Source organism: Paracoccidioides lutzii, assembly GCF_000150705.2.
Source record: "Paracoccidioides lutzii Pb01 unplaced genomic scaffold supercont2.14, whole genome shotgun sequence".
NCBI classification, from domain to species: domain Eukaryota; kingdom Fungi; phylum Ascomycota; class Eurotiomycetes; order Onygenales; family Ajellomycetaceae; genus Paracoccidioides; species Paracoccidioides lutzii.
In genome coordinates, this window is record NW_015440960.1 from 153523 (window position 1) to 181082 (window position 27560).

The 27560-nt window shown below is 45.2% G+C and overlaps 6 protein-coding genes and 1 non-coding gene across 7 annotated transcripts; 4 read left to right on the forward strand and 3 right to left on the reverse strand.

Annotated features, from left to right (window-relative positions):
• Nucleotides 1-94: 94 nt before the first annotated feature.
• On the forward strand, nt 95-3217 carry PAAG_05299 (SacI domain-containing protein; the record flags this gene model as incomplete). Its single annotated transcript, XM_015845532.1, has 3 exons — nt 95-296; nt 372-1120; nt 1178-3217. 3 exons carry the CDS (start codon nt 95-97, stop codon nt 3215-3217), a joined length of 2991 nt encoding a protein of 996 aa, XP_015699758.1.
• A 2152-nt stretch (nt 3218-5369) lies between these two features.
• PAAG_05300 (importin subunit beta-2) lies at nt 5370-8400 on the forward strand (the record flags this gene model as incomplete). The annotated part of the gene is made up of 3 exons (XM_002792525.1): nt 5370-5471; nt 5585-8206; nt 8299-8400. 3 exons carry the CDS (start codon nt 5370-5372, stop codon nt 8398-8400), a joined length of 2826 nt encoding a protein of 941 aa, XP_002792571.1.
• A 2727-nt stretch (nt 8401-11127) lies between these two features.
• On the reverse strand, nt 11128-11404 carry PAAG_05301 (hypothetical protein; the record flags this gene model as incomplete). The annotated part of the gene is made up of 2 exons (XM_002792526.1): nt 11128-11197; nt 11253-11404. 2 exons carry the CDS (start codon nt 11402-11404, stop codon nt 11128-11130), a joined length of 222 nt encoding a protein of 73 aa, XP_002792572.1.
• Nucleotides 11405-12536: 1132 nt separating this feature from the next.
• On the forward strand, nt 12537-12654 carry PAAG_12020. Its single transcript has one exon. It is a non-coding gene; the product is annotated as a tRNA-Ser (tRNA).
• An 8048-nt stretch (nt 12655-20702) lies between these two features.
• On the reverse strand, nt 20703-21131 carry PAAG_05306 (hypothetical protein; the record flags this gene model as incomplete). The annotated part of the gene is made up of 1 exon (XM_002792531.1): nt 20703-21131. The coding sequence occupies one exon, from the start codon at nt 21129-21131 to the stop codon at nt 20703-20705; it is 429 nt and encodes a 142-aa protein (XP_002792577.1).
• A 943-nt stretch (nt 21132-22074) lies between these two features.
• Nucleotides 22075-24038, forward strand: PAAG_05307 (hypothetical protein; the record flags this gene model as incomplete). The annotated part of the gene is made up of 5 exons (XM_015845533.1): nt 22075-22184; nt 22259-22561; nt 22625-22858; nt 22918-22948; nt 23016-24038. The coding sequence occupies 5 exons, from the start codon at nt 22075-22077 to the stop codon at nt 24036-24038; spliced, it is 1701 nt and encodes a 566-aa protein (XP_015699759.1).
• A 1675-nt stretch (nt 24039-25713) lies between these two features.
• PAAG_12021 (hypothetical protein) lies at nt 25714-26060 on the reverse strand (the record flags this gene model as incomplete). Its single annotated transcript, XM_015847567.1, has 2 exons — nt 25714-25806; nt 25860-26060. 2 exons carry the CDS (start codon nt 26058-26060, stop codon nt 25714-25716), a joined length of 294 nt encoding a protein of 97 aa, XP_015702792.1.
• Between the last annotated feature and the right edge of the window lie 1500 nt (nt 26061-27560).

Here is a 27560-nt window from a genome sequence, read left to right on the forward strand (position 1 = left end):
GCTTCACAATTAAATACACTGATGGAAACTTTGGAAACCTCAATGTAGTGAAGAAGTTCCAGAACGCAGGCCTTCCTGGCAGTGAGACAAGAAAATGCCGCGACTGGCGAGGAAGCTGTTGATTTTTGCTGCTGTGGACGGGCTTATCCTTCAACCCGACGCAAACTCTCACCAGCGTACTCCTGGAAACAATCGATCCTCCGCTCTGCAAATCGAATACAAAACTCGCCGTATATACTCCCCGCCAACCCCCTCAAGCACCGATGACGCTTGTCTAGAATCGCATGGCGTTGTTGGTGAGCTCCCGATTCTATCCCGCATTGAATCGATTGTTGGTGATTTTATTTAACCGTCTTTTTTCCCGTTCCTAGGCCTACTCTCCCTCGCCTCGTTCTCGTTCCTAATATCCATCACTCAGTGCGAACAGGTAGCTCAGATCCTAGGGAAGCCTATTTTTGTCATTACAGGCGTAGCTATCCTTCCACTTTCGTCTCAGGCGGAGGCAGCTAAAGCAATTAAGAAAGCCCAAACCCATATCTCCACCCACAAACAAGATGATATTGGCGCTTTATCATCAGGGAGCGAAACAAATCTCTCCATTGGTCGTAGCAGCGAAGACCGTGACGTAGAGGTTCCAGAATCCCCAGAGCAAGAAATACTCCCTCCGCTAAACCATAACGCCAGGAGTGGAAGCACTATTGCTGAAGATGTTATAAAGAAACGAGGTCTGTACGGCGGGTTCGCGTCCCGCTGGTTTTCCAAGAATGAGTGGCCAAGGGAGAATAGACCGTCTCAAGATGTGGGCTTCGAAGGGATGATTGACCCCGCCGCTGTGGGTTCGTTTAAAGGAAGAAAGAGCGGGGACAACAAAAATGATATCTTGGAGCTCGATGACCTCTCGTCTAACGGGCAGAAAGCCTCTTCTGCCCCGCAGGAAATTGATGCTCCGGTAACAGGAACAGCAACCTACGAGCTAATGCCAAAGTTTATGCGCTATACGGAGATGCTGTTCAGTTCACGAAATTTTTATTTTTCTTACGATTGCGACATCACAAGAAAGTTTGGGGTCCCGGATCCTCAAAGGTCCCCAGTACCCCTCCATAGAATAGCGGACCCCATGGTATGAAGCCTTGCTACTTTTCCACTGTTTATCGACTCTTATTGATTTTTGCTATAGTATTTCTGGAATCGAAACTTGATGACCCCTTTCATTGACAGTGGACATTATTCATTCGTTCTTCCCCTGATTCAGGGGTTCGTGGGACAACAGGAATTTACCGTTAAGAAGTCTGCAAAAGCTCCAGATGCTCCGGATGCTGCCGTCCCTCTAGAAGGGGAATCCAAGACTCTTCGGAATCCACCTAAAGCAGCCAGAGCAGATAATGAAGAAGAAAATGACAAGTTTCTTCTCACTTTGATTTCGCGTCGGTCAGTTAAGCGTCCAGGACTTCGATATCTTCGAAGAGGAGTAGACGACGAAGGCAATGTAGCAAATTTTGTTCAGACAGAACAAATATTGTCTAGGCCATCGTGGAATCCTTGTGACAAGGTGTACTCTCTACTGCAAGTTCGCGGGTCGATTCCGCTATACTTCTCCCAATCTCCGTATTATTTCAAGCCAATACCTGTTCTTCACTACTCCACTGAAACAAATCAAGAATCCTTTGAAAGGCATTTACACGACCTTAGCAGGCGGTATGGCGAAATTCAGGCCGTATGTCTACTAGACAAATATGGCGTCGAGGCCAATATTGGAGAGACGTACGAACGTTTCATGGACACTTATAACAAACGAGACAATCCGGACTCACCCAGAATCGGGTTCACATGGTTTGACTTCCACACAGAGTGCCGTGGAATGAAATTTGAAAACGTCCAGCGCCTAGTCGATTCCATTTCGGGAACACTAGATCGATTTGGCAGTACTGTCATACAAAACCACACGACTTTGAAAAGTCAGGCTGGCATCGTTAGGACAAATTGTATGGACTGTTTAGATCGCACGGGTGTTACTCAGTGTGCGTTTGCCCAACAAGCATTGGAGAAGCAGCTTGAAAACGAGGGTTACTCTATCGACCTGCGAACCAGCACATCTACGCAGTGGTTCAATGTTCTGTGGGCCGATAATGGAGATGCAATATCCAAACAGTACTCCTCAACTGCTGCTCTGAAAGGCGACTACACGAGAACGAGGAAACGAGATGTTCGCGGTGCGCTCAATGACCTAGGGTTAACCCTGTCACGCTACTTTAACAATATAGTCAATGATTACTTCTCACAATCTTGCATTGATTACCTGCTCGGGATCGTCACAACGCGTGTTTTCGATGAGTTTGAGATGAACCTAATGTCCACAGACCCTGGAATATCCATCGAGAAAGTACGGCAACATGCCATCGACACCAGCTGCCAGATCGTCATTAGCGATGACTCCGAGGAACTGGTGGGAGGGTGGACGGTTTCCAGCCCCAATCAGCCGAACACTTTACGCTCACTACCATTCGAACAGTCCGTCCTCTTACTGACAAATGCGGCAGTCTACTGCTGTCGCTTCGACTGGGACACGGACAAAGTAACCTCCTTTGAGCGCATTGATCTTCGTTCCATTACCAGTATCAACTATGGCACCTACATCACCTCAACCCTTATCGACGTCCAGATGGACCCAAAGCACAACGTGGGCGTGGTGATCACGTATAAGTCCGGCGCAGAAAGTATTCTGCGCGTAAATACACGTTCCCTCCAAAGCCTCATCCAGCAGAAATCCCAGCAATCATCGTCAGCCGAGCTGTCTGCCGATAAAACCCCAATCTCAACATCAACAGCGGCAGTAACTCCAGCACCTGCCCGAAGCCCAACCTCAACACCAGGCCCGGACTGGGATATCTCCTCTCTATTCAAACCAGGCAGTAAACACCCTTCCTCACGCTTCATGGCGTTCAAAATCCTCCCGCAAACCAACCTGACCACCAGAAATGCAGTTGGCAATGTGCAGCTTGAAGTAAGGGATTCAGCACGTGCGATCTGTGAAGAGATTGAACACACTGCGCTCCGGAGTGCGTTTGAGCCAGGTAGTGACGCCAGCGGCGGTCCTGGAGATATCGATACGCGGTCGATGGTTGAAGAAGTGGAGATTATTTCGTTGACTGATGCGAAGAAGCGTACGGGGTATTTGGAACACTTGGTATTTGATATAAAGAAGTTGGTTTGGGCTTGAAGTCCTTTTTGTTCTCGTCATAAGATGGCTAGTGAATCCCTTTATTGTCACCTTGTAATATTCTCCTTTTGTTCTTTCCCTTGATTGTGTTGTTGATGAACAGCATTCATGCATTACGTATGAAGATACCCAGGTGATAAGCGTTCGAATGTTCTTTTTTAGACATATACGCTGCGGAGGAGGGAACGGCCGTTGAATCGGCTATGATCATTTGTTCATACTTTTCATCATCCAAAATGCTTGCTTCTGCTTGCGGCAGAGTAATGTGAATGGGAACTTCCTGTGTTCAGGTTATCACAACTTCATGGGGAAGAGAGGAATAGCCATCCACTTCCCTCTCACATAGAGCTGAATACCAAACTGAAGAGGTTACCCCCTTTGTCTTGCGCCTTTTGAAATATTAGTAATCTACACAGTCGGACTGTTTCCGTCGGACAACCGTGAGCCAAGGGTGCCTTTGTCGCGCCAGTCATTGGGGACCGAAACTAATATGTAAAAGATCCAAGGGTAAAAGGAATCCTTATTTATTAAGGGTGAACCACTAGGAGAGAAGCGTTTGAAATATTTCTTGTAAGATTTGCATAAGGCATATGGGAGTGCATTCATATGTGAATTCACGGGGATGGGATTGACAACCAACCGAATATAGCCCACAAAGAGAAAATCAGCGAAAGCCAAACTGAACGTAGAGAGGAAGACGTTGAGTTCCAGCAGCACAGAATCGATGAAAGTCATAACCTCCTGGTTTTAATGCTAGGGGATTCGGATCTAGCGAGCATCATCAACGGAGCCTTGTCGGCTTGCTTCCCGGGGGGCCCTAATTCGGGAAGGTTTTGACGTATTTGATATGTTCTAGAAGCAAAAAAGAATCCAGTCAAGACCCCCTTGGCCCCTGATCCTTGGTGAGATAGAGAAGATCGCTTCTGGAAACGAGATGAAGGTGGATATTCGTCTCGCTTGATTTCGACCAAAGTTGCAAAAATTCCTAGTGTGTGATGCGCACATATGTACTGCTAACAATCGCTTGGATAACTAACTATGACGACCAACCATTCCCAGAGATTGTCGGAATTGGTTCTTCAGCAACCTATGCAACGTCAGCGAGGTAATCGTCTATTTTACCAGAAACCAGCGGAGATGCCCGATCCAATCCATGCATATCTTAAGATATCGACCTCGAAAAATGGACTGTTTGATCATTTCTTTTCCTGTCCGAACCGCCCCGTATATTCTTATGTCCAAGACAGCCCGGTTTATTTCAAGGGTAGGGAGATAGGTCATAGGTGGGGCATCTCTACAGCCCCAAATCGTGTGTGGCTTATATGCGTCGGTGGACATGATTTGAGTCATATGTATAGGTACCTGAAGCGACCAAAAAGCAGGGCCAAACACACAAAGAAAAATTAACTGGATCAACGCATTTCATGTAGGCCACGTTTTCTCTTGGGACAACATGAATTGTTGTAGTCAATTCTTCACCGCTGCTGGCAAGACAGGGACAAGTTGTACTGTTATATTCAAAATAATCCATCGGAAGTTTGGATGTTGCTGTTTCTGTGTCCAAGCGTTCTGCTGCCCGCCACCGCCCTCTCTTATCGGGTTAATGCCTTTTTGGGACGACTGCCACCGCCAAAACCCAACCCCGTGTTATCAAACCACCGCAAACGATCCATCCTGGCGCAAAATTTCACTGCTGCCAAACAACCCTGCCTGCGCTCTCGTTCCTCTTTTCTCTTCTCTTCTTTTCTTTTCCTTCTCTTTTTTTCCCCCCCCCCCTTGGGCTGCGGCACTTCTCATGTAGCAAATCAAGTCTTTGATCTACCAGGTTGGCCTCCGCATCGACCTTGTCACCCCCTGCAGATTTCAATCCCATCTCCAATAATAAGCCTAATTTCACCCCGCCATCCTGCTAAAACCGTCTTGCAGTTAGAAGTCCACCCCATCCGTTATCAGCGAAGACTTAAATCCCCCGGAAACCCAGTGGAAGGAGTCGCATTGTTGTTCGGACTATTCTTGACTGGCGATACGGGCGCGTCGCCGGGAACCTGATCGTTGGGCGTCCTCTTTCGTGATATATTTATTCTTCACCTAGAGCTCTCCGCACTCTAGATAAAGTTCTGTGGTGGGCATTTCTCTACGGATTTCTATCACTATGGCATGGCAACCGCAGGACGAGCCATTGAGGCAACTGGCTGGGTTCTTAAACGATTCACTCAATGGATCTGATAGCTCTGTCCGAAAACATGCTGAGCAGGTACGTTTGTACCCCCTTGCCCCATCGTTTCAAAACTTTCGCATCAAAAAGGGATTTGTTCTCCTCCCTTCGCTCCTCTCAGGTGTAGCTAGCTAATGGCGATTGTTTCGCAGATGCTGGTGCAAGCCACAACGTCCCCGGACTTTGCAAATTATCTCACATACCTTTTCAGCACCCCCCAACCCCCTCCTCAGATTGGTTTTAGCCCCGAAACATATAATGTCATTCGAGTTGCAGCCTCGTTGAATCTGAAAACGAAACTTAAGATTGCATACGGAACAGTTGCGCCAGAGAGTCTGGCGTATATTCGATCCTCAGCACTTGCAGTCCTTCAGGATCCATCCCCCCAGATTCGAAATTCAGCCGGGTCCATAATTGCGGAGATTGTTGCGCGAGGCGGTCTACTAGCATGGCCAAATCTACTGGACGAACTCCTATCTTTGGTCTGCAATTCCTCGGGATCAGTACCAATTTTAACCCAAGAGGCAGCCATGTCAGCCCTTGCGAAGGTCTGCGAGGATAATAAAAAGCTCCTGGACAAAGATTTCCAGGGTCAGCGCCCATTAAATATTATTATACCTAGGTTATTGCAATGCACATCCAATCCTAGCCCGAAAATCCGCGCTACAGCTCTCTCAACCATTCACATGTTCCTCTCTCAAAGGTCCGATGTTTTAATCGGCTCTCTAGATACATTTCTCAATCACGTCTTCCAGCTTGCCAGCGATCCGAATACAGATGTTCGGCGGACAGTATGCCAGTCATTTGTTCAACTTGTCGATATTGCCCCTGATAAACTTGTTCCTCATATGGCAGGCCTGGTCGAGTATGTACTCTTGCAGCAGCATGACCCTGAAGACCCGGAATTGGCTTTGGATGCAGCGGAATTCTGGCTCGCTGTTGGGGAACAGAAAAAACTACAAGAACCCATAGTTCCATACCTAGGTAAAATTATACCGGTTTTACTTCGCAGTATGATATATGATGAAGACGACGCGATACTTTTAGCTGGAGAAGAGGATGACGCCGAAACTGAAGACAAGATAGAAGATCTGAAGCCTCAGTTTGCCAAATCTAAAGGTTCTCGGTTACAGTCTGCCGGCGGTGACGGCAAAGCTAACGGTGATGCTCCTGCCAATGAAGGAGTCGGTGGCGATGATGATTTAAGCGAGGGAGAGATAGCAGATGATTATGACGAGTTTGGAGACGATGACCCTGAAGCAGAGTGGACATTACGAAAATGCTCAGCCGCTGCACTAGATGTCTTTGCTAACGTTTATCACCAGCCTGTTTTCGAAATAATACTGCCATATCTAAAGGACAACCTACGGCATACCCAGTGGACAAATCGAGAAGCAGCTGTTCTAGCGTTAGGGGCTATAGCAGATGGTTGCATGGATACCGTTACGCCTCATTTACCAGAACTCATCCCTTACCTTATATCACTCCTCTCTGACCCCGAACCAATCGTCAGGAAAATTACTTGCTGGTGCCTGGGGAGATATTCAGAGTGGGCTGCTCACCTCCCTGAGGCTGAGAAGGCAGTCTATTTCGAACCGATGATGGAGGGAATTTTGCACAGGATGTTGGACAACAATAAGAAGGTCCAGGAGGCAGCTGCATCGGCATTTACAAGCCTAGAAATGAAATCGGACATGAACCTTCTGCCCTATTGCCAGCCGATATTACGACAATTCGTTCTGTGTTTTGAGAAATACAAAGATCGAAACATGTACGTGCTCTACGACTGTGTCCAAACCTTAGCTGAAAATGTAATGTCTGAACTGGCAAAACCTGAATTGGTGGAAATTCTCATGCCTGCACTTATCAAACGATGGAACAAATTATCCGATCAGTCGAGAGAGCTTTTCCCTCTTTTGGAATGCTTGGGTTACGTTGCCGCCGCATACGGCGATGCTTTCTCGCCGTTTGCACCTCCAATATTCACCAGGTGTATTAAAATCTTATACACCAATATCCAGGATTACCTCACTGCCATTAATAACAACACTGGCGATGAGCCAGATAAGGATTTTCTAGTAACAAGCCTAGACATGCTTGGTGCTATCATACAGGCCATCGAACCCCAGAAAAGTTCAGAACTTGTGAGAACATCGCAACCACCGCTCTTCGAGCTCCTTTGCTTCTGCCTGGAAGATTCCAATTGGGAAGTGCGGATATCATCCTATGCCCTCCTTGGAGATTGTGCTATCAATATTTTCCCTACGGTCGAACCCGTCCTCCATACCATAGTTCCCATTCTAATCAAACAGCTTGATCTTAACTCAATAAGAGACGATGAGTCAGAGAATGCTCTCCGTGTGATCAACAATGCTTGCTGGGCTAGTGGCGAAATTGCGGCTGCCAGTAAAGCCGGCATGGCTCCATTCCTAGAAAATCTCTACCAGGCACTCACTACAATCGTGAGCAACGAAGAAGTCCCCGATTCTGTCAATGAGAACGCCGCAATGGCACTGGGCCGGTTGGGGATCGGATGCCCCGAGCAGCTTGCTCCCCATTTAGGAGAATTCGCGGATATGTTCCTCCGGTCAATGGCGAAGATAGACTTTACGCGTGAGAAGGCAAGCTCATTTTTTGGGTTCAATCAAATCGTCCGGCAAAATCCAAAAGCTATGGAAAGTTGTCTTTCGGATTATTTCCATGCTATCGCGATATTCCCGCATAAATCGTTGAATCAGCCGCACTTCCATGATTTGCAGCAATCTTTCCAACAGGTAAAGAACTCCTCAAATGACTCGCATGTTTCAGTTTTTTAGACTATTATTGCATTTCTATGTTTCTATGTCTGACACGTTTCCACATATAGGTCCTCCAAGGATATAAAGATTTGATTCCGGACTTCAACGCCTTTATGGCATCACTTCCCCCGGCCGTTTCTAGAAAACTCCAAACAGCATACCAAGTCTGATACGAAACGCAGTTTTGTTTATTTTATGTTTATAATGTGTTAAGAGATAATAAATTACCCCATATACACAAGAAACCGCCTGATGGCAATGAATGGTATGATAATATTTAAATGTTTCGTTTTCATCCAACACATTCTAAAGGAATGCTGCCAAAACAACTTTTAAAGCTCTATATACTCTATTTCCAAATGCGTACGTTTGAGGGTATTTTCGTTTATTTTTTTACTTCGTTTGGCATTGGTACCTTCTTCCCTGTTTTACTGGGCTCCATGCTCTCTTGACCTACAGCTGTAACCATGTCTCCGTTCCTAAGATCTGTCGTATTTTCGTTTTGTTTTCTGAAGACACTTGGAGAAGTGGCAAAATAATACATCTATTCGTTTGATGTTTTGTTTCGCCTCCGCATTTATTTATGGCGTGAAAGAACAACGCATATCATAACCGAAAGATCTGGAAAGCCAAATTAAAGCTTTTTATTGGCATATTTTGGCAACTGCAGAGGTGCGGGAAAGATCCAGCTAGATACGAGCAAAATAGCTGGGAAATTAGAGCCTTATGTTTGACCAGCTGGAAAAGCGAGGAGGGAGAAGTAAATATTAAGGTTTATCCCTAATATTCGCGAATGTGCAGCGAAGAGCCTGGTTAAAGGGCACCAGAACAGGTGTTGCGAGAAAAGTCGTGGATAGGATAGATTGAGGAAGAGGTGAATGCGATTATCTATCCTCCCATCGGCTAAAAGATCCATTCCTGTTTGAAGATACTTGTTTAAGCTGCATTTTTCTCAGTTTTCTTATTTCTTCGCAAGCCAGTTGGCTACATTCTTAACCATATTTTTCCCCTATGTTTTGAATGATTCTACTTCATCCAAGGGATTTTCGATTTCCCTACCTCATTCTTTTCTATCGCGATAACGTGTATACATTGTTTAGTTTTATATACATACCTATCCTCTTACGTCTTACACTTACAACCTTCCCACCGCATATTCTCCAACATTGTTCCTGTGCATCCAGTTTTCATATCCGTGCGGAAGGCACCGATATGTGGGCACTTGAGAAGAGCCAATAGGGATTATCTTTTTCTGCTGCTGTCCTAGCATCGACCGTCCCTTTGTCATTGATTATATTTGATATTTACCACTTGACTATATTTCCTTTTCCTTTGTCCTGGTGATGTTGACGAGAGGTCAAATTAGGCAGCAGAGTTCCGTAATTATTTCCCTATGTTTCTTGATTTCAGCCCGGTCCTGTACCTTCATCTCCATCAGCAATTGTTTATTTTTAGATAGGTAGACGGAAGCATTTCATATCTGCGAAACCCAGAAGCCCACCATATAGCCTCATTAAAAAAAAATCTCTAGATCAGGAAATTCCAGATGCCTCGTTCGTGCGGCCCGCTCAGGAATCCGCCTCCGTATCCCATTTACCTCCAATAAATGGAGGAATATCCGTTATCTAATGGAGCACCTAGCTTTTCCCCCGCTGGAACACCTCTTGTTATCTTATCAGGTATTCGGTGTAGATATTCAATAGTAAATATGGGGTGAGGTGCAGAGTTAAGGCCTCTGACTGCACCACCAGCGAAGTATCTTTTGAGTAAAATTAGCATGCATACTGGACTAGGGCTTTATTTCCATTCTTGCCTTTGGCCCCAGCCCACCTTCAGTTAATTTCGATCGCGAAATCGATCAGCGAGCTCCCCTCCCTCTCGGAAATTGAGAGCGCTCCGGTCTGCGACGATAATGGCCATTGTACAATCAATCAAAAAAAAAAAAAAAAATTGAAGGCATGCACAGAAAGCAAATAAAATTAGAAAGAGAGACTCAGAAAGGAAAAAACAAGCGAGAGACCTCGACTTTTTGTTTCAAGCCTGTGAAACAATCAATCGGTGTCTCTGTATTGCACTGCTGTTATGTATGCAACTGGGTCGTTGTGCATGCACATGGATTGGGGTCTGCTGCATCCATGGATTGTTGTACAGAAACCACACACGTGGGAAAATAGAACTAAAAAGCGGAGCAGATGCATAATTCCAGTCCTCAATAATTTCTTGTCTTTCCTGAGACATCTTTTGCCCCTGCTGATGCACGCCAGGAGAAGTAATGACCTGCATCGGTTTCCGTGGGTCTAGGATGATGGTTTCGCCAGTCACCTCCTTTCCGCTCTGCCCGTTAATGACAGAGTTGATATTTCTCTGCCGTAACACAGATTGAATGAAGGTTAAGAGACAAAATCTGACGTGTCTTGTGATGCCACTTTTGCTGATATGTTAGTTATCCGGTTTGTGGCAGTGAGTTGCTAAGAGTTCAGCTTCTGCTCTGGCTTCGTTTATCGCGAAGAATTCAAAGGCTCGTTTCTGCAGCCGGGACAAGGACTGCGGACGCGAGGGACGGCTAATACGAACATGGAACAAGTGGACGGAGTATGCATAATATAGGTATGTATATCTTTTGTGTTGTGAATCCCTTCTTCTGTCTCTTACCATATCTTTTCAGAGCCCTGGATAGCGCCATCGATAGAAATGATGTTTAATTAGTGCTTGTGACCGGGGGAAGACCCCCCAGCGAGCAAAGCCTCGAACTAACAAGCATGTTAAATTCAGCTGCCCCATCTCATAGATAAACAGCAAGCGAAGTCAGTGCATTGCATGTTTATTGGAAAGCAAGCAAATACATCTTTTGTTTTGTGGAAATTTATTTTACGTTGAAGGTTGCCTTGCTCACTCACCTAAACATCACCGAACGCCGGACGAAGTCGTTGTTGCTGCGGCGGGGATTCACCCCATTTCTGGTTATCTCTGTTTTAATATGGCAGAGCGGCTCTGTCCATTCTCTTTTCCGATTTGCTTGCACGAGCTGTTTTGTCGATTGCTGACTCTGCTGAGCATTGGTTCCCCTGCATCGTAGCCGAGTAGCGGCCGAATGGTCGCAACTGGCCACCATTGGCTCGGTGAAGGCCGATCCTGATCGATAATTGAGCCAACATATATGTTATCCGCATACATGGATGCAAAACTGAAAATTGAAGAAGGGAGACAGAGAGAAATGAAATGAAATGAAATGGAAAAATTAAAAAAGAAAAAAATGGAAGAAAAAAGACGCAGGGGAGATTTCTTTAACGTGGCTGACTAGCGGAACCGTCTCAGTGACCCTTATGATAAGGATGGTATGAAAGAGATGGATCATGAAGCCAAGAATATGGGCAACATCCGAGTTTTACGAGCTTGTGAGATTATTTTCTGTCACAAAACGCTCACAAATTGGAGATGTATTTCTCGTGATGTTGTAACTAAATGCCTGGGATTCAGTCGACTCTTCGCTCGGAGCGAATTGTTTTGAGCCCTGCTTCTCTCTCCTATTATCTCTCCTTTTTGTTCTCATTTGTTTTCCTTTCTCTTTCACTTTGTATTTTCTATTTTGTTTTGTTTCTTTTTTTTTTTTTTTTTGGTTTGACATGAACCTGACAAGGGAGACTTTGATTCCCATTGCGATTTGCGTCGTTCGCTTATTAGGGCACTTAAATAGTTAAATCAAATTCTCTGATTAAACAACCCTGGGAAAAGATAGGTAGTTAAGCACCGGTTTGAAGCAGTGCCACAAAACTTCAAACCACTATCGCTCAAACAAATCACCCAACTATGCATACTGTATGTCTGTCACCCGGAATACATCGGGGGGAGGTCCGTGGTCCGTGGGATGTCCGATAACTGCTCGAGCCGTGGCGGCGCGTTGCCCCCGTTCTTAGAAGTACAACCTCTCAATATTCCTAGAGTGCAGTTAGCCTCGAATCAAACAATATTTGGCTGTGAGGGAGCGTTCATCATGACGCATCATCGGCCCAAACAGAAAATGTAGGGGAAAAATCTCAATTTATGTATGGTACTGGCTAAATAATGCGACCTACGCAGCCGCTGCTGGCATTGCAAGAACAGTGACCACAGAAGAAACCCTTGACGAAGTGGTAATGAAGTTGACTGGAGTAATTAGTTACGATGAAGTTTTGGGAGTTAAGAATCAAAAGAAGGGCAATTTTTGACAGATTTTTGGTTGTGGGTTGTGAAATCTTTTGACCTTGCGCTTTGGGCGGCCCGAGGCACCATAAACTATCTTATTTAGTGCTGGCCTATCAACAGCCACGGCACAGTGGTAGAGTGGTTAATACGTGAGACTTGAACTTGCTGTGGTCACCCGATTGCAGTTTCATCTTCGACATCTCATGCCTTCGGGCTCGTAGGTTCGAATCCTGCCTGTGTCGACATTTTTTAATCCTTACCCCGTTGCAGTATCATCCAGCCGCTTTTTTGTTGTTGCTAACCCTTTCTGTTGAAAGAATTAATCCTTTTACTTTTTATTTTATATTTATTTTTTTAGTTTTTAGTTTTTTTGGTGGGTGAAGCTTCGGCCCAACAGCTCGCTCCCAAACTATACTACTCTCAAGATTTCTCTAAGGCAAAACGTACTCTCTAGCAAAGGACCGACGACGTATCCAAGAATGATTCGCAAAGTCGCAAACAGGTTTGTGTCAACTTCCATCCTTGCTTTTCCTTTTGCCTCCGTGCTAACCGGAATTGATATTTAATCCGTGAGTACCCTTTGACGTTAACGTTGATACTCCAACGACCATACTTCCCCACCGCATTCCGTCCGTCTGTTCCATCCCGTCCAATGGCGGCAGCGCTGTGTTGATTTCAATACTTCCCACCATTCAATGGTCACAATGACAATTTACCTGAAAAACCTTGCCACCTATGGGCGTGATTTATATCATCTCATTATCATGAAGTTACGGTCCAAATTGGATGAACCTGCGTCATAGGCCGCCCTGGAATGCAAGTGTATATACATGTATAATACTTAAGAAGCACATCCATGCGCTGGTAAGAGACGCCAAGGCGTGGGGGAGTTGGGTTCATTTGTTTCCAAGTGGGGGACTAGATTGTTCCCAGGGAGAATGCATAACAGTATATTTTCAATGGATACCACAACTTATTGGGTCAATTTCTCCGCGAGAACAACCAGAGTCAAAACATCCCAAACGTTGAACCTGGTAGACTCCTCTATTTTCCCGATTAGCCGTAGTGCATAGAAAGAAACATCCCCCCCCCCCCCTTCCCCCCTCCAGGATATACTATGGGTCGCTCACGAGTAGAACTGCACTGCCAAAGAGATACCGTCACTCTCCCTTCACGCAAGGTAAAAAGGGAAACGATCGGATAATAACGACATTGCCAAAACAGACTAGGATGACAACCAATGGATCCGGGGAACCCTTTTTGGGTACCGAAACACAAGAGTTATTGCGGCTGCATTGATCCCGACAACGTCTGTGTCGGTATTGATTCTTACTGGTGACCCTTATTTCTCCTGGTCAGTTGGTGGGTTTTCGCGTGGGCAGTTAGACTTGGTTCGCTTTTCAACTGAATACCATTTTGGAAACCCTCCACTCTAAATATAATTTTGTGTCGAATCGCAAATATCGATGGACCTCCAGAGAGCTTCACTAACAGAGAACTTCACAAATGAGGCCCCATGTTTTCCCGTCCGAATAAAAAGATTTGCTAACAACTTGTTAAATCTGGAGTAAGCTGCCGGTCAAGCATCATTTTGTCTCGAGAGTAGAATAGTATTCTAGCGACACTATGATGATAAATATGAGGTCGTTGTGGCTATCGGGCTTATCCCACGCGAACAAAGCGACAAATCCGCACAGAGATCAGAGTAGCCCGGCTGGCTGTTCATGCGACGAACTTCCCAACATTTAGCGACAACCCAACGGTATCTGGTTGGTTGTCAGGCCGTTTGGGTCATATTTGAAGATGTTCGTGCATCCCGTGGTACTCCCGCCCGGTAGCATTCTAACCGGGAGCCTTGTTTTGGCCAAAGACCATTGGTTCCAGAGAATGAATGCATATCGATCAAGATCCCCATAGAGATCGTCTTAACTCAGCCGCACGCCACCAGAATGAGGGTAACGTTATGCACACTGCCCGGATTTCGTCGGCCTTTAACGGAAAGAGGAAAAGATAATAGAAAAAATTTCAATTACTAGAGGACAGAAATAGAGGAGGCGCAGTAAGTCCAATGTTATTCTTTGGAAGGGGAGCCAGATAGCGATTCTTTCGTGTGATCTGCTATCAGAGGTTTGTTTTCCTGTGCAACATTGAAAGTAACGGGATCCAGGGATCATTCTGCGGTCCACATGGCTCCCTGGGATGGCTCCCAGATCTATGTTGCAAAAAGCGTGCCAGCCTGGCCCACTGGAATGTTCCTTTGTGGAACGTAGCCGAATGAGGAACTTGCCTTTCGAAACACGGTTGGTGGTGATGTTGATCGGTATCATGAGAAAAGAGCAGTCTTTTGTGTACCCTGTTTTGAATTAGACGCAGCTGAAGGAAGGGGATCTTTTGACTATGAAAATGCTTTCACGTTTTCGCGGTACAATACACTTCGAAAAACCAATAAATTCTCCAGAATTTTTTTTATTCGAGAAACTTGTTTCAACCCCACTCTCGAAGCGAACTGCAAGGATTATTACTCCATCAAACCTGATTAGCTGGGTTCTCCTCATGCTCTCCTCCTGCTCTGAAGACAGCGGTTGATCGTATTCGGGAAGGCTGGTGTCCCTGCATTTCTGCTCTCACACACACACACACACACACTCTCTCTCTCTCTCTCTCTCTCTTTCTTTTTTTTTTCTTTCTTTTTTTTTTTTTTTTAATTATGTTTTGCGAAATTGTTTGCAAGCTCACAATTTGCATAAAGCTGGATCATCTGCATTCGGTTGATGCTATTTTTGTGTTAAAGGTGTGAAACAATATCCATATTTGGCTAGGCGTCGTAGGGAGGCACTGCTTGACTCCTTCGAGGCATTTAGCATCGTCGTTGGTGCCAGATTATTGTTTCAAGAATTATACTGTTTCTTTCCATGCGGGGAAGGCCTGTACCGCGCCACGTTCTTCTTAACACTGCCTCTGACAACACCACTTTTGGCATGCATATCTGTTTCAGGTTGTCATAACATGTTGTCCCAAAGATGGCCTCCTGGACGAAGTAAATGAAAAGATCCCTGATAGAGAAGCCTTGTTCGACTCCAGGGGGGAAGCGGAAGGGGGAAATTGAACATGACCAAGACAAAATAATTGATAGCAGTTATTATGGGCTAGATGAAGTACTGTCCATATACTTGTAAGCCACTACCTCCCGTCAAGCCATTCATCGAGTTAAATTACTCCAGAACCCATTGGTGATTGGTTGTGTTCTGCATGTGCTGTTGATGGACAATCAAAGCTATTTTATTCTTGGAATAGACGTCATGCCATCGCTGTCGCATATGAAATGTTGCAAATGTTTTTGGCTGTCCATCTCCATATTAGATGTAGACTGCTGGGGCCAGGCGCGGACGGAGCGGCTTGGGACGCGGGAAGATGAAGGATACCGAGGCCGAAAAATCATGCACATCTTTGCTGTTTGTGAGTCACTCTCGAACTCGCTGTTTTAGTTTCAATGCTATTGGCAAATTATTCAGCAAAGTCCGTTCCGTTGCATCTAGTTAGTTACCAACCCGTCTGATTAATAATGTGACTGTCACTCAGCAACCAAGAAAGGTAAGTAGATTGCTGAGGTGGTATTCCTACTTACCTACTAGGTGGGTATTCCACCTAGGTACATACATTCCTGTCGGTAGCAAGAACTCTGAAATTTCATGTGGATAGGCGGTAATGATTTCAATCTTGATATTCATTCAGCCCACGGTGATTCCAAAATTAAACTTGAATATAGCACTCTGGAGGCGCAGAACCTGCCAAAAGAGGAAATTGCTTGGTTCATTGTTGTTAGTCCCAAAAAAAAAAAAAAAACCATTATAAAATAATTCATGGTACCGGTGAAGGATGAACGCTAGAACTTCCACAAAAGGGATCTCCAGGAGCGCGTTTGTGTATTTGCACCGCCGTGCCGAGGAACTCCTGGAGTTTCACATTCCCCGAATAATAGTGTACACTGTACGGACAGCAGCCGAAGTGAACGTTGTTGGAACCTTAGTTCAAGATTATGTGTGAATAGAGAAGAGAACAAGAAAAACGTCAATATAATGCAAATGACCACTGTAAAAAATGAATTCCAGCGCAGTAATTGTGTGAACGGCTAAAGTGTCCGCATCTTGCCGCTGAACCAAGGGCTGTGTTTGTGATGGGATGGTGCTTCATTGAGCTTAAATCCGTCCTAATCCATGACCATTTCGGGGCTTCTTTGGGCCAGAAGAAAGCAACCAATCAGGGGTATTCTTCAATCGATCGAGAATCAAAACTGATATCAGGAGAGGATCAAAGGCGCTAAACGATTTCAAGAGCCTGGTCAATTTAAGGTTAACTGCGCCATCCGCACTCCAATACGAATTTCCCTTTGAAGGTAAGCGCGCTGACATGGAATTCCAGCCGAGGCGAAAGCAAAACGAGAGGGTTGATGTTAAGCAGCTCTGAGCCCCGCCATAACATCGCCATTTGAGGTTCTAAAAGTAGGATTTTATCAACACCCCAAAGCTTCTTTTGGCCAATCTGCATGCTGTTTCATCTGGACTATGATGATTTAATGAACTTTGCATGGGTTGTTTGCTTTGGTGGCCGCCTTGAATAGCTTCAAGTTTGACAATGGCTGTTAGTATGTATGTAAACAACCCAAAGTCACAGTTTTCCTTCAGCTTCAAGATAGGACAAAACCTTTATATCTCTTTTCCAGAGAAGTAAGAGGATGAATGTGTCAAAAAGAAAAACAGATTAGGTCCCGATCCCACCATGATCAATGGCCATTCCAAGGTTGAGAGCTGCTTTTCCACGTGATGATGCACCTTGCAAAGGCCAGGTAGGTCCATAGTTTGTCCACATGTTTTTGTTTGTACGGCGTTCGGCCAATGGAAGAGGGAGTTTGGTGATTTTGTGCTGTTGGTCTCAGATCTCGCTGTAACCCAAGGACGCGATATTATTTCCCCTGATAAGATGGCAGCTGTCGGCCAAAGGGCGTGCATATTGAAGAAATAATGCGCCATCAGTTTTGAAAAATTGTTATCTTCCCCAAGGCTCAGAGGTTGTTCCGTACACATCCTGCCGTCCTATATGAGGCATTGGAAAGCTTCAAGGGAAGTAAGGTGCGAACCCAAAGGATAGATCGGCATCATTTTATTCCCGCCTCCTCTTTGGTGAATCGCTGTTTGAATGTAATGTTCTTTTTTCTTCTTTTTTTCTTTCTTTTTTCTTCTTTTTGGGTAAAATATATGCGTCATATACCGGTTAACTATCCCCTCGGAACCTCACTACGAATTGCGACAATCATAGGTGCGTGAACTGGTTCGTAAGTCGCGCAACATCTCGTCGGCTCATCTACCAAGGTAGATTTGTGATATCGGGAGTTTTCCCAGCTTCAGCAGACATCAAGCCTCCGCGGGGCCAAGCATTGCCGTTTTGTTGACGAATGGTAAAAGGCCGAAGTCCCCAGCTCTTCTCTCAAATGGAACTGGTGGAGGATGCTGTCCTCAGTAACCCAAATAGCCGAATATTGGTTACCGGTACGTAATTTACTCGGGGTAACTTTGCAACTTAGCATCTTCCCAAAATAAGAATGGTCAAATACATAATATCGGGGGGAAACTTGCAGAAAATCGCTTCCTTCTGCAATATGACTGGTGACGGGTTCAAACTATCGTCGGGGAGGAGAATGACACTCAAGTCGTCTGCGCTAGAGACTGATAACCTGACTCAACCCTTGGAATGAGCTCCACTGCGAACCCCAGCTAGACGCCACGCCCCCTTATTATTATTATTATTATTATTATTATTATTATTATTATTATTATTAATTATTAGTTACTGAATTGTCCAGAAGCGCGGTTGACCTTTGGCTTGACCCAAGACTTTCCCGTCCGTCTGACTGGGATTTTTTCACCCCACTTAGGCAAAAGTGTGAAAATCGATTTCCAGATTGGGTTTGACAAGTTGCAGGGATTTGATTCATTCTCTGGGATCTGATAGGCTATATCAAACCTTTTGATTCAAGATGCCTGCAGATCCAAAGTTTCTTTGCTTTGTTTGATAAATTTTGCTTTTTGAGTTCTCGCTTCCGCATCGGTGCTGGAACGTGTCACAAGGTTGAGCCTGACAGTCAACCTTACCATGCAATTAAAATAGTTCCTCCAATCCTGCACTGGCATCTTCCAAGCGACCCCATTTCATGATTCATCGGACCACTAAGGTCAACAACCCCTGATCCAACTGATGACATTCGGTTGAACTTTAGTCCTTTTTTGCAGCTTCACAGTAAGACCTTGTGTATCTGGCTTTCCAACAGCTCATCAATTATTTTAAAAGCTTTGCTTGCGTTGTTTTTGCTTTCGTCGTCTGGGCGGATGAATGAATCCATAGAATCCGTGGTGATTCGGGTTATTTAGGATCTACTCATGCCCACCGTTAGATCCGAGCTTCCGTCCTTCAATCGGGTGGGATTGAACAATGGACCAAGAATAACCGGCCTGGAGGACTCTCTCAGGGGACTAAAATAAAACAGAGAGAGGGTCCGATCCAATCACAATATAAGGATATCAAAGATATTGACACAGCCAACAACCCTGGCAGAGTCATTTTCCCCCAATGCAACAAACTTCTGATTTTTAAAATTGTGAAGTCTTTTTGATTCCACCGAGCAGATAAACCAGGCTCTGGTGAAAACCGTTGGTAGCTGTGGTGTTAGCCAAACTCACATTCAATACAGTTGGAGAGCCCTACGGATGTCTCACAACAAGAACACCGAGATCGACGGATTCCACCATAGGCTTATAATTTAAAGTCAACCGTTTCATGTTCTGGTTTTGTATGTAACTGTTCTGATTTTGCTCGTGATTCAACCAGCCTCAACCAGAGCCCTGATCATTGTTTAACCTTGGGAGGAGGTTTTCTGTTCATTTCAAGCTGGGCACAGGCTGGGCAAAGTCAAATTCCGACCAATACACCTAAATTTCCGCGACATATCCACAGTCATAATCAAGACAGATAGTTGACTGAGATCAGATCAGATCAGATAATTATATTCAGAGGTTTGCGGGCTCTGTGAGGCTTATTTATGATTTTTAACCTTTTCAGTCTTATCCCGCTTGAGACTAGTGCGAAATCTATCTCCATGCTGACAAATTTAGCCGTCGCAAGGCTCCAAGGAGCCCAGGAGACCCCGAAATTAAATGCCTGTTTCAACATTTGCCGCCGACTTTGCCGGATGAGATTCTGGATGCGACGGTATAATATATGATAAATACATTCAGGAATTGTGGAGGTTTCCGGGGTTCGGGTACATGTTTCTTAAAAGTGAGAGTGTTTTCAGGCAAAATAGGGTGAGCATAAAACTTCCACTACGTATTGTGATGGTATTTCAAGAGCTCCTAGGTACTTGTCGGACTCTTCAGAGGGTGACGGTGCGTGTTCTCTGTACTATACACGCAATCCATACAAAATGATGTGTGTTGTGCCATCCTAGGTCAACACCTGGGCGTTGCTATTATTCATGGAACATATCTTTACGTGATTGATGGATGCACTACGGAGTATTAACATAAACAAAACCCATTCTTTTGTCTCAAGCAAGTCCGAGTCCATGCTGTACTTCACACTCCAAATATGAATGTATGACAAGCCAGTCTGCAGACTGTATAAAGCGCAACTGACTTGGAGCTGTTGATATTGCGGCTGGATCTGCTCTGACAAATCATTATTGAATTCTTGAGTCCACCAAAGACAAAGCTGACTAGTAATTTTGCTCTCCAGATAATTTGGTCGCTGCGAAATTGGTCAAAGGGATTGGTTGGCTGTAATTTTGTATGTATGTGCAGCACTCTTGGATACATTGTCTTTTCCCCCGTTGGTAAAGAATGAAGTTTTGGAGCCTAAATTTTCGCGTCATTACTAGTCTTCAGCCACACGGTACTTTTCCCAATGCAAGAGTGGGAAAATAAGGAGAGAAAGATGAAGCAACAGGAAATGAGAAAAAGCAAAACTCAACTATGACCACTTCGGTTGTTTGAGACCAAGACGAGAGAGATCGGGAACAAGCGGCCTCCGCCTCAATACTTGGCATCAGGGTCGGAACTCCTCCACATTTGTGCCGATGCCCCTTGCAGGCTTGATTTTGCAAGAGAGACGATGCACCACCTTGAAACAAGTCATTCCAGCCCACGAACCATCAATAATAATAACAACCTTATTAATAACATTTTTTTTGATACCAAGATTTAACTTTCATCGGGGCTTCAACATAGTTGGTCCAACCATGTCATCCAGAGCACCTCTGCATGATACACCACGCTGGTGCAAATGGTGGGGAGGCTGTAAAACCCGTCAACCCAGTGAGGGCATAATGGCCGCCAGATGTCAGCGGTCGTCTGAGGGAGGGGGGATGTAGATTTTGTGCTACCTCCGATCGACAGGGAGGAGATATTTTCGCAGCACAAGAATCAGGTGGAAATGAGTCCGCCTGGCCGCTAGAACGAACTTCACATGCGGGAGCGAAACGGCCCAACACAAGGCATGCCATGGCCCAAGATGTGTGGCTGTATGTTGTATCGAGTCGCCAGACGAAGCCCGCATGGGAAACATGGCGTCCTTTCAACAAGCTCGTGGCGGCTCCAACGACGGTTCCCACTAGCCCCGCTTGATCCATCCAACTGGCAACCGCAAGGCCAGGATAGGCTGATGGAGACATCTGCAAAAAGAAAATTACATCGGAAGCCACTACATCAAAATACAAACTTTGCATGTCACTCCTTGCCCAGCCCATTTCCTGGAATCATAATAATGCGGCAAAAATACCCACTCTGGCAATGTCCCAGACTGAGCCCCCATGGGATCCCAGTTTGGAACCAGCCAACTCACTTTTTATGCAGCTGAGCACCCTAGAGTTCGATTTGATCATCGACGATCATTAAGAAGTGTGAAGGCAACGCCCATCGATTATTGCATTGATTGTGTTTTCTCTGTGTCCCTGACTGGGGGCTGACTTAACTTTTTTTTGTTTGAACGTTTGTTGCGGAAGCCAATTCTTTTGCCCCAACCCTTGTTAACCTCTTCCTATTTATTATATCTTCTCCTTCCGTTTTCTTTTAACTTGATCGAAACACCTCGTTTTGTCTCCAAGTTTAAACAACGTTGTACCGTATGTTTTTGGTCTCGTTCTCTTTTGCCCAAAACTATCTAAGGTCGCTGTGCCTATTTCATCTGCAGCATATCGTGATAGCGCCTCCTTCTCCCTCCCAACACCTCGTAACCCCACATATCCGCTGCCTGTCACTCTCCTCCAATTTATTTACTTCGATTGGGCGAAGCTCCTTGGCACCTTGCTTTTAACCCACGTTGCCGACTTCTGGGCGTGACTTGACCGGGGTTTTCGCACCTCGTGTTGTCGTGCAGGAAAGAAGAAAGTTATATTACTTCAACTTTCCCTCGAAGCTCGGAAACGTTTCCCGTTCCTGCTGATCATCCTTTTTCGCGAACTTCTTCGTGGGATAATATACGAAGTGAAATTCTATTTTTATTTTGTTATTTGTACTGTGCTTCATTTTCTATATGATCGTGTGCCTTGTGCTCAAAGTTTTCTTGCTCCAACATCAACTCTCTAAACCCAAAGCATCAACCTAAGTTTTTTCAAAATGGCTGGACCTGGAGGTGGACCTCCTCGCAAGAGCCATACAAAGTCTAGAAAGGGCTGCAAGACTTGTAAAAGACGACATATTCGATGTGACGAAACAACTCCTCAATGGTACGCATACCCCTGTAAACTGGTAGATTAATTAGCAGTGAATATGGCATCTCAAACTAATATCGCTTGTCCAGTCGAAATTGCACCAAACACAATTGTCGCTGCGATTACATGGACAATGTTATAGTCCGAGATCAAGCACCGGCACAGAGAGTTGGACCGGATCTTCTCATGTCTCCAGAGATTGATATCGAAATCGATGAATGGCTGAAGACTGGAAATCCCCCTTTTCCCGAACTGCAACTCAGCTCTAGGGCATACTGGTTCAAGTTTTCGCGGACTGATTTGCGCCTTATTCACCACATTGCTGGACTTTCAATCGACCTACATCGGCGAGGATACAGTAACTGCACAGTTTGGGCGCAGAAAATGCCCATGTAAGTTTGACATTTACTTTCCCACTTGATAACGTGTATAATGCTAACATACTTGACTTGCAGCTTTTTGGCTATCGCGTTGTCGAACGAGTTTGTCATGAGTGCGATTCTCGCTCTATCTGCCTTTCACCTCGCCTGGATGACCCAAAATCCTGAAACGGAAAACCTTGCGTATCATCATCGGGGCATTGCTTTAAAGGGCCTCCATGAAGCTATCGGTAGCTTCTCTCAGGAAAACTCTGATGCCATCTTAGCAGCATCGATGCTTCTGTCATGGCAAGCTAAAGAATGGCAGGTGTTGTCCTTTTTTGACTGGGTCGGAATTTCCACTAACGAGAATTTCTTCACAGGAGGAGCTGGGCTTCGTTGCAGCAGGGCGTCTCAACTGTAAGAGGGTTTTTTTTTTTTTTTTTTTGCTTGATTCTTTAATTGACAAGTCTAACACTACCTATAGGTACTTAACTCAATGCAACCGTGGTGGAAGGAAGAGTCGGAATTAGCTCGATTTATGGATAACCAGCGAGCTTTTCGAAGTGCGAGAACACCAACGTATCCAGGAGCAATGGATCAGTTCCAAGACGAAGACCTTTTGAGACTGGACCGGATTTTGGGTACTCTGTTAAACATTCACCAGCGACTCTCCCACAATCAGGAACACTATGAAAGAGTTACTGATTTATTACACTTCGTTCAGCGGTTGCGCGATGATTTGCCAGTGCAATCGCCGGATACTGCTTTTGAGAGGCTTCAGCCACTACGAACGTGGCTCTTTTGGCTTCCCCCCACGATGCTGAGAGGCGGAGAAACGGATCTTGGTGCGCTTGCAGTGCTCTCTCAATTTTTTGGGGTGGCTTTGGCCCTGGAGCCAATTTTCCCTGAAATCGGGGGCTCATATCTTGGCACCATGTCAGTCCTTCCAATCGAAGACATTCGTAGAATCCTGCATGCGAGGAAAGCATCTCAACCCTTTGCTCCAGAAGTCCAGTTGGCTCTGAGCCTGATGGAGTTACCATGCGAGATTGTTGCCGAATACCGCGGCCGTCTCCAGTGGCCCCCGAGGAGTTCCTTAGATGCCTACTCTCCTAGCTCGCACAATCCATACCACGAACTGCCCAATCTGCATCTCCCATCTACCTCTCCATCCAGTGGCTCCGGCTACTCTGCTTATACGACATCTCCCCTCCACTCTCCTCTAACTCCAGCGATCGTTGCTTCTCCATACCAGATACCAACAATAATTACATCCCGACGGCAATCCCAGGTCTACAGCACATCTCCCACGCTACATTCTGACCACGCAGACGATCGGCTGGGAGGGGATTACAAGCACAGTCCTCAAACTCACTCCTCAATTTTCAACCCTGCGTACTTGGGAAATTTAATAAAGGGATCACCAGTTTTGGGGTCAGATTATAACGAGTCTTCCACACTCGGCATCTCAGGAGGGTTGGTCAATCCCGAACTCTGCTGGACTTGATCCATATCCACACATTGCACTCAATGCATTCGTTCCAACTTTCCACGCATACACAGACACTCAAAGCTAAGAATCACCTTGAAAAACATCTTCACACACCCACATACTCTCACACAAACATTGCAAGAAATATGCGGCTGAGTCTTTCTTTATTTTCATCTTTGATGAAAATGCAGGGACCTATCCGCATCACGCCGCAGCTCTTACTCGAAACCCTACTAGAATTCATTAGTTTCTCGATTCCCGATATTCCGATAATAATATCGTACATACAAACCAACGTTCTTTTATCATCCCTATCATCAAATCGCGAAGATGACATCTCTTTTGTCCCGATAAATTTGAGTCTCGCGAGGTGAACGTGGAATGATAGCAATGGGATGGTGTAGTATGTGGAAATTCTCTCCATGCATGATGGCTCTCTAGGCAAACGTACCATAAGGGCGTTCGCCTTTACAAATACCTCCTTTTTCTTTGGAGGAACAGTTTATTTGATGTAGAATCTTACTCCTTCCTCTATACTCGCATTGTTTGATATTGTTGGAAACATAATTCAGCGACAGCGGAAACGAATGACTGGAATCTTATTTCGCTTGTTTCTATTCCCCATTTTTTTCAGTTCTCTCCTGGATTAGGAGCATGAAGGCAGAAACTACGACTTGATTATGTTAATTATTTTGTATCTTCTATTTCTCCCGACCTCCCCTATCAATCTACCGTTTCGCTGAAAATTTTTGGGCATATAGTTCCCTGCTTTTATGTGTTTTCCATCTATTACATGAGACAGAACAGAATAATAATACTACAGAAATATCATCTCCTTCATATAAAGTCTATTAAAGTATTGTATCTATCAATTTCTTACTTCCATCTCAAAATTTTAGAGAGTGGCCATACTAGGGGTCGTATTTCTTACTTTCTCCCATGACAGAATTACGCTCTTCTCATACATTAATTTTTGGATATTCTGTTTGGCGGGAAGGTTTGGTCACAGTTTCGTGGGGGTGACTATGCGCAAAGGGATAAATGCGCAGCAACTTCTGAAACGAAACTCTAATCTTATACTCACATGCATATAATAACAGGCTTTATTTTCTTTAAGTTTCAGGTTGTAGATCAGCCCCCAGCAAGTGGCATTTCAACTTTTGAGCGACAAACCTTGCTCGGGTCGACCACGTGGAATAAACCATGGATTCATTAAGCACCGTGCTAGGACGCTGGCATTTGGCTTTTGAGAGGAAGCAATTTATTTATGGGATGCACACACATGTGTTAGCTTAATTTCAAATTTCCAGGTTGAGAAAATTACAGGGTGCCCATCGGATACATTCTGCGCGTTTGCCATAGAACTGATTCTAAGCTGCCAAGGAACTTCGAAAGATGGAGGGCTGGGTTTCAATTTCCCCTCTCGTGACAACGAGAAGGAAAGGCTGTAAAATAAACTGACTTGGCACATGCATAGTAAAACGATTCGCAAGGCTGGCCAAACAACAGCCTTTTGGCAACAAATGACGGAATCAGAAGGGTCAGAGAAATGATTGGCACCGGCTTCCGACCACAGCATGTGGTCTAGTTCCAGGCACAAACATACACCAAGTCTTACTGAAATTTTCCACAGGCTGACAAAAAGTATCCTGGGATGTTGGTTAAGGTACGGGGCGATCCCACCAGGCGATCAAACCTTGGTGTGGCTATGGTAGTCGATCTGACCAAGGTCTGTTTGTGGGGACTCTGGAGCCCAGTAGAGACGGAGTGCGGCTAGGGACGCCTGCTTCGGGATGAAAAATTACTTGCTGCTGTCAAAGTTAGTGGGTTTGGTACCGGATACGAGATATCACCATCCAAGTAGACTAGAACTGTAGTTGGGATTGGACTTAGCGTAGTGAAGATCCGAGGTGGCGTGTGCACAATGACAAAGAACCACGACGAGAATGGACAAATATCCCACATTTGACAACTAGGAATAATATTGGCATTGGGGGGGTTCGGAACATCGGGTCTAGGTTCGCCCTTTTTATCCATGGATAACCTGCTAAACCAAACTGCAGTTTAAATTCCTGCATGGCGGTGTATTAATTCACCACATACTCCGCATGAGATGTTGCGTATAACCCCGTGCTAAAACAAGGGAAATCGCGGCGCTAGGAAACCTTATTAGAGTTTAAGTTGCGGCTCGGTTTCTATTTTGAGGCAAGGCAGACTCGCAAGGCTAACTGCTTTGGGACATTAAGTTTCTCTGCATCATTGTTGCACATTTTAAGTCAGAGTTGAATGGAGAGCGTCCAAAAATGCATGCAGCTTCATGAATTAAGGGATTGCTATAGTGTAGATATTCTCAGATCTTTCCTCTATTTCTATAGAGCTTCATGTGTTTTTATTGCGAACTGGTGGCATAATTATGCGTTGAAGTGAATGAGTTAGGAAATTGAAAAGAACGAAATCATACCCGTGAGGGAATGAGAAGATTTGCAGGGCCGTGGACCGTGCAACCCCCTCTCAAACACCGTCTCATTAATTTAACCCTGTTTCAACATCTGATGTGCTCTGCCAGAATGCCAGCTCAATGGGGGTTGTGTGATAGTCAAAATGATAGGAACTAGTTATTGGAAAATAGTGATGCTTTTAACGCAAAATTCCCTATCACGCCCTTTGGCCGAGGGGCATGTAAATCAATTTTCTGTGATGGATTGCCCCCACCCTGAGCAATCGCTCTGTCCGGGCACAGGCAGTCATCATGCAGGTAGTTCTATTGGAATCTCAATATGAGCATTTTTCATTTGTGTCTTTGGACCTGAGCCGTTGCTGTTATTGCCTGAGCCGTGGGTGAACCAGACCAGAACCGGAGTGTGCAAGTCTCCTGAAAATACCCCCAACGACCAAGGTTGGTGGTTGGATCCAGTAGGGTCAGGTTAGACAGCTGACATAGCCGGGGACCTTTAAGGGGTAAAAAAGGCACAGCAAATCTTGGACAGTCAACGCGGAAAAATACACGTCTAGATCTTATCCATCTCTTGAAATGTCCCTCGTTCAGATGTGCCCACGAGTTCTCTCAGACACCAACTGTGAGAACAGCTATCTCCGCCGTACATGCTAACCATACTTCGTCCCTTTTTACTGATATCAGTCTGTGCAAGAAAGAGGACCACTGCCAAACGGATCTCGGCCGAATAAGAGGCTCTATCCAAGCTTTGAAGCACGGGGCTTCGTTTTTACCTTTGCTTCCTGAGGTGATCCCTATCCCAGGTGACATTTGGTCTTCATCGGTGTTGTTAAAAAAAAAAAAAAAAAAAAGAAAAAGAAAAAACCCTTTTCTGCATTATTCAGCCTTGGCTTATTAATTCATATTCTTTTTCAGTCGCACCGAACGGAGGTTGGTTGTCCTTACAGGACTGAGTCCATCCATCCATTGTCGGTCTGAACTGCTCCCTCACCAAGTCGTCTTAGTGCTTGGCATCATGATAGTTTTTGCCGCTTGGTTTGCAGGTTTCACCAGGGAAAAACGGATACACCAACAGAACAAAA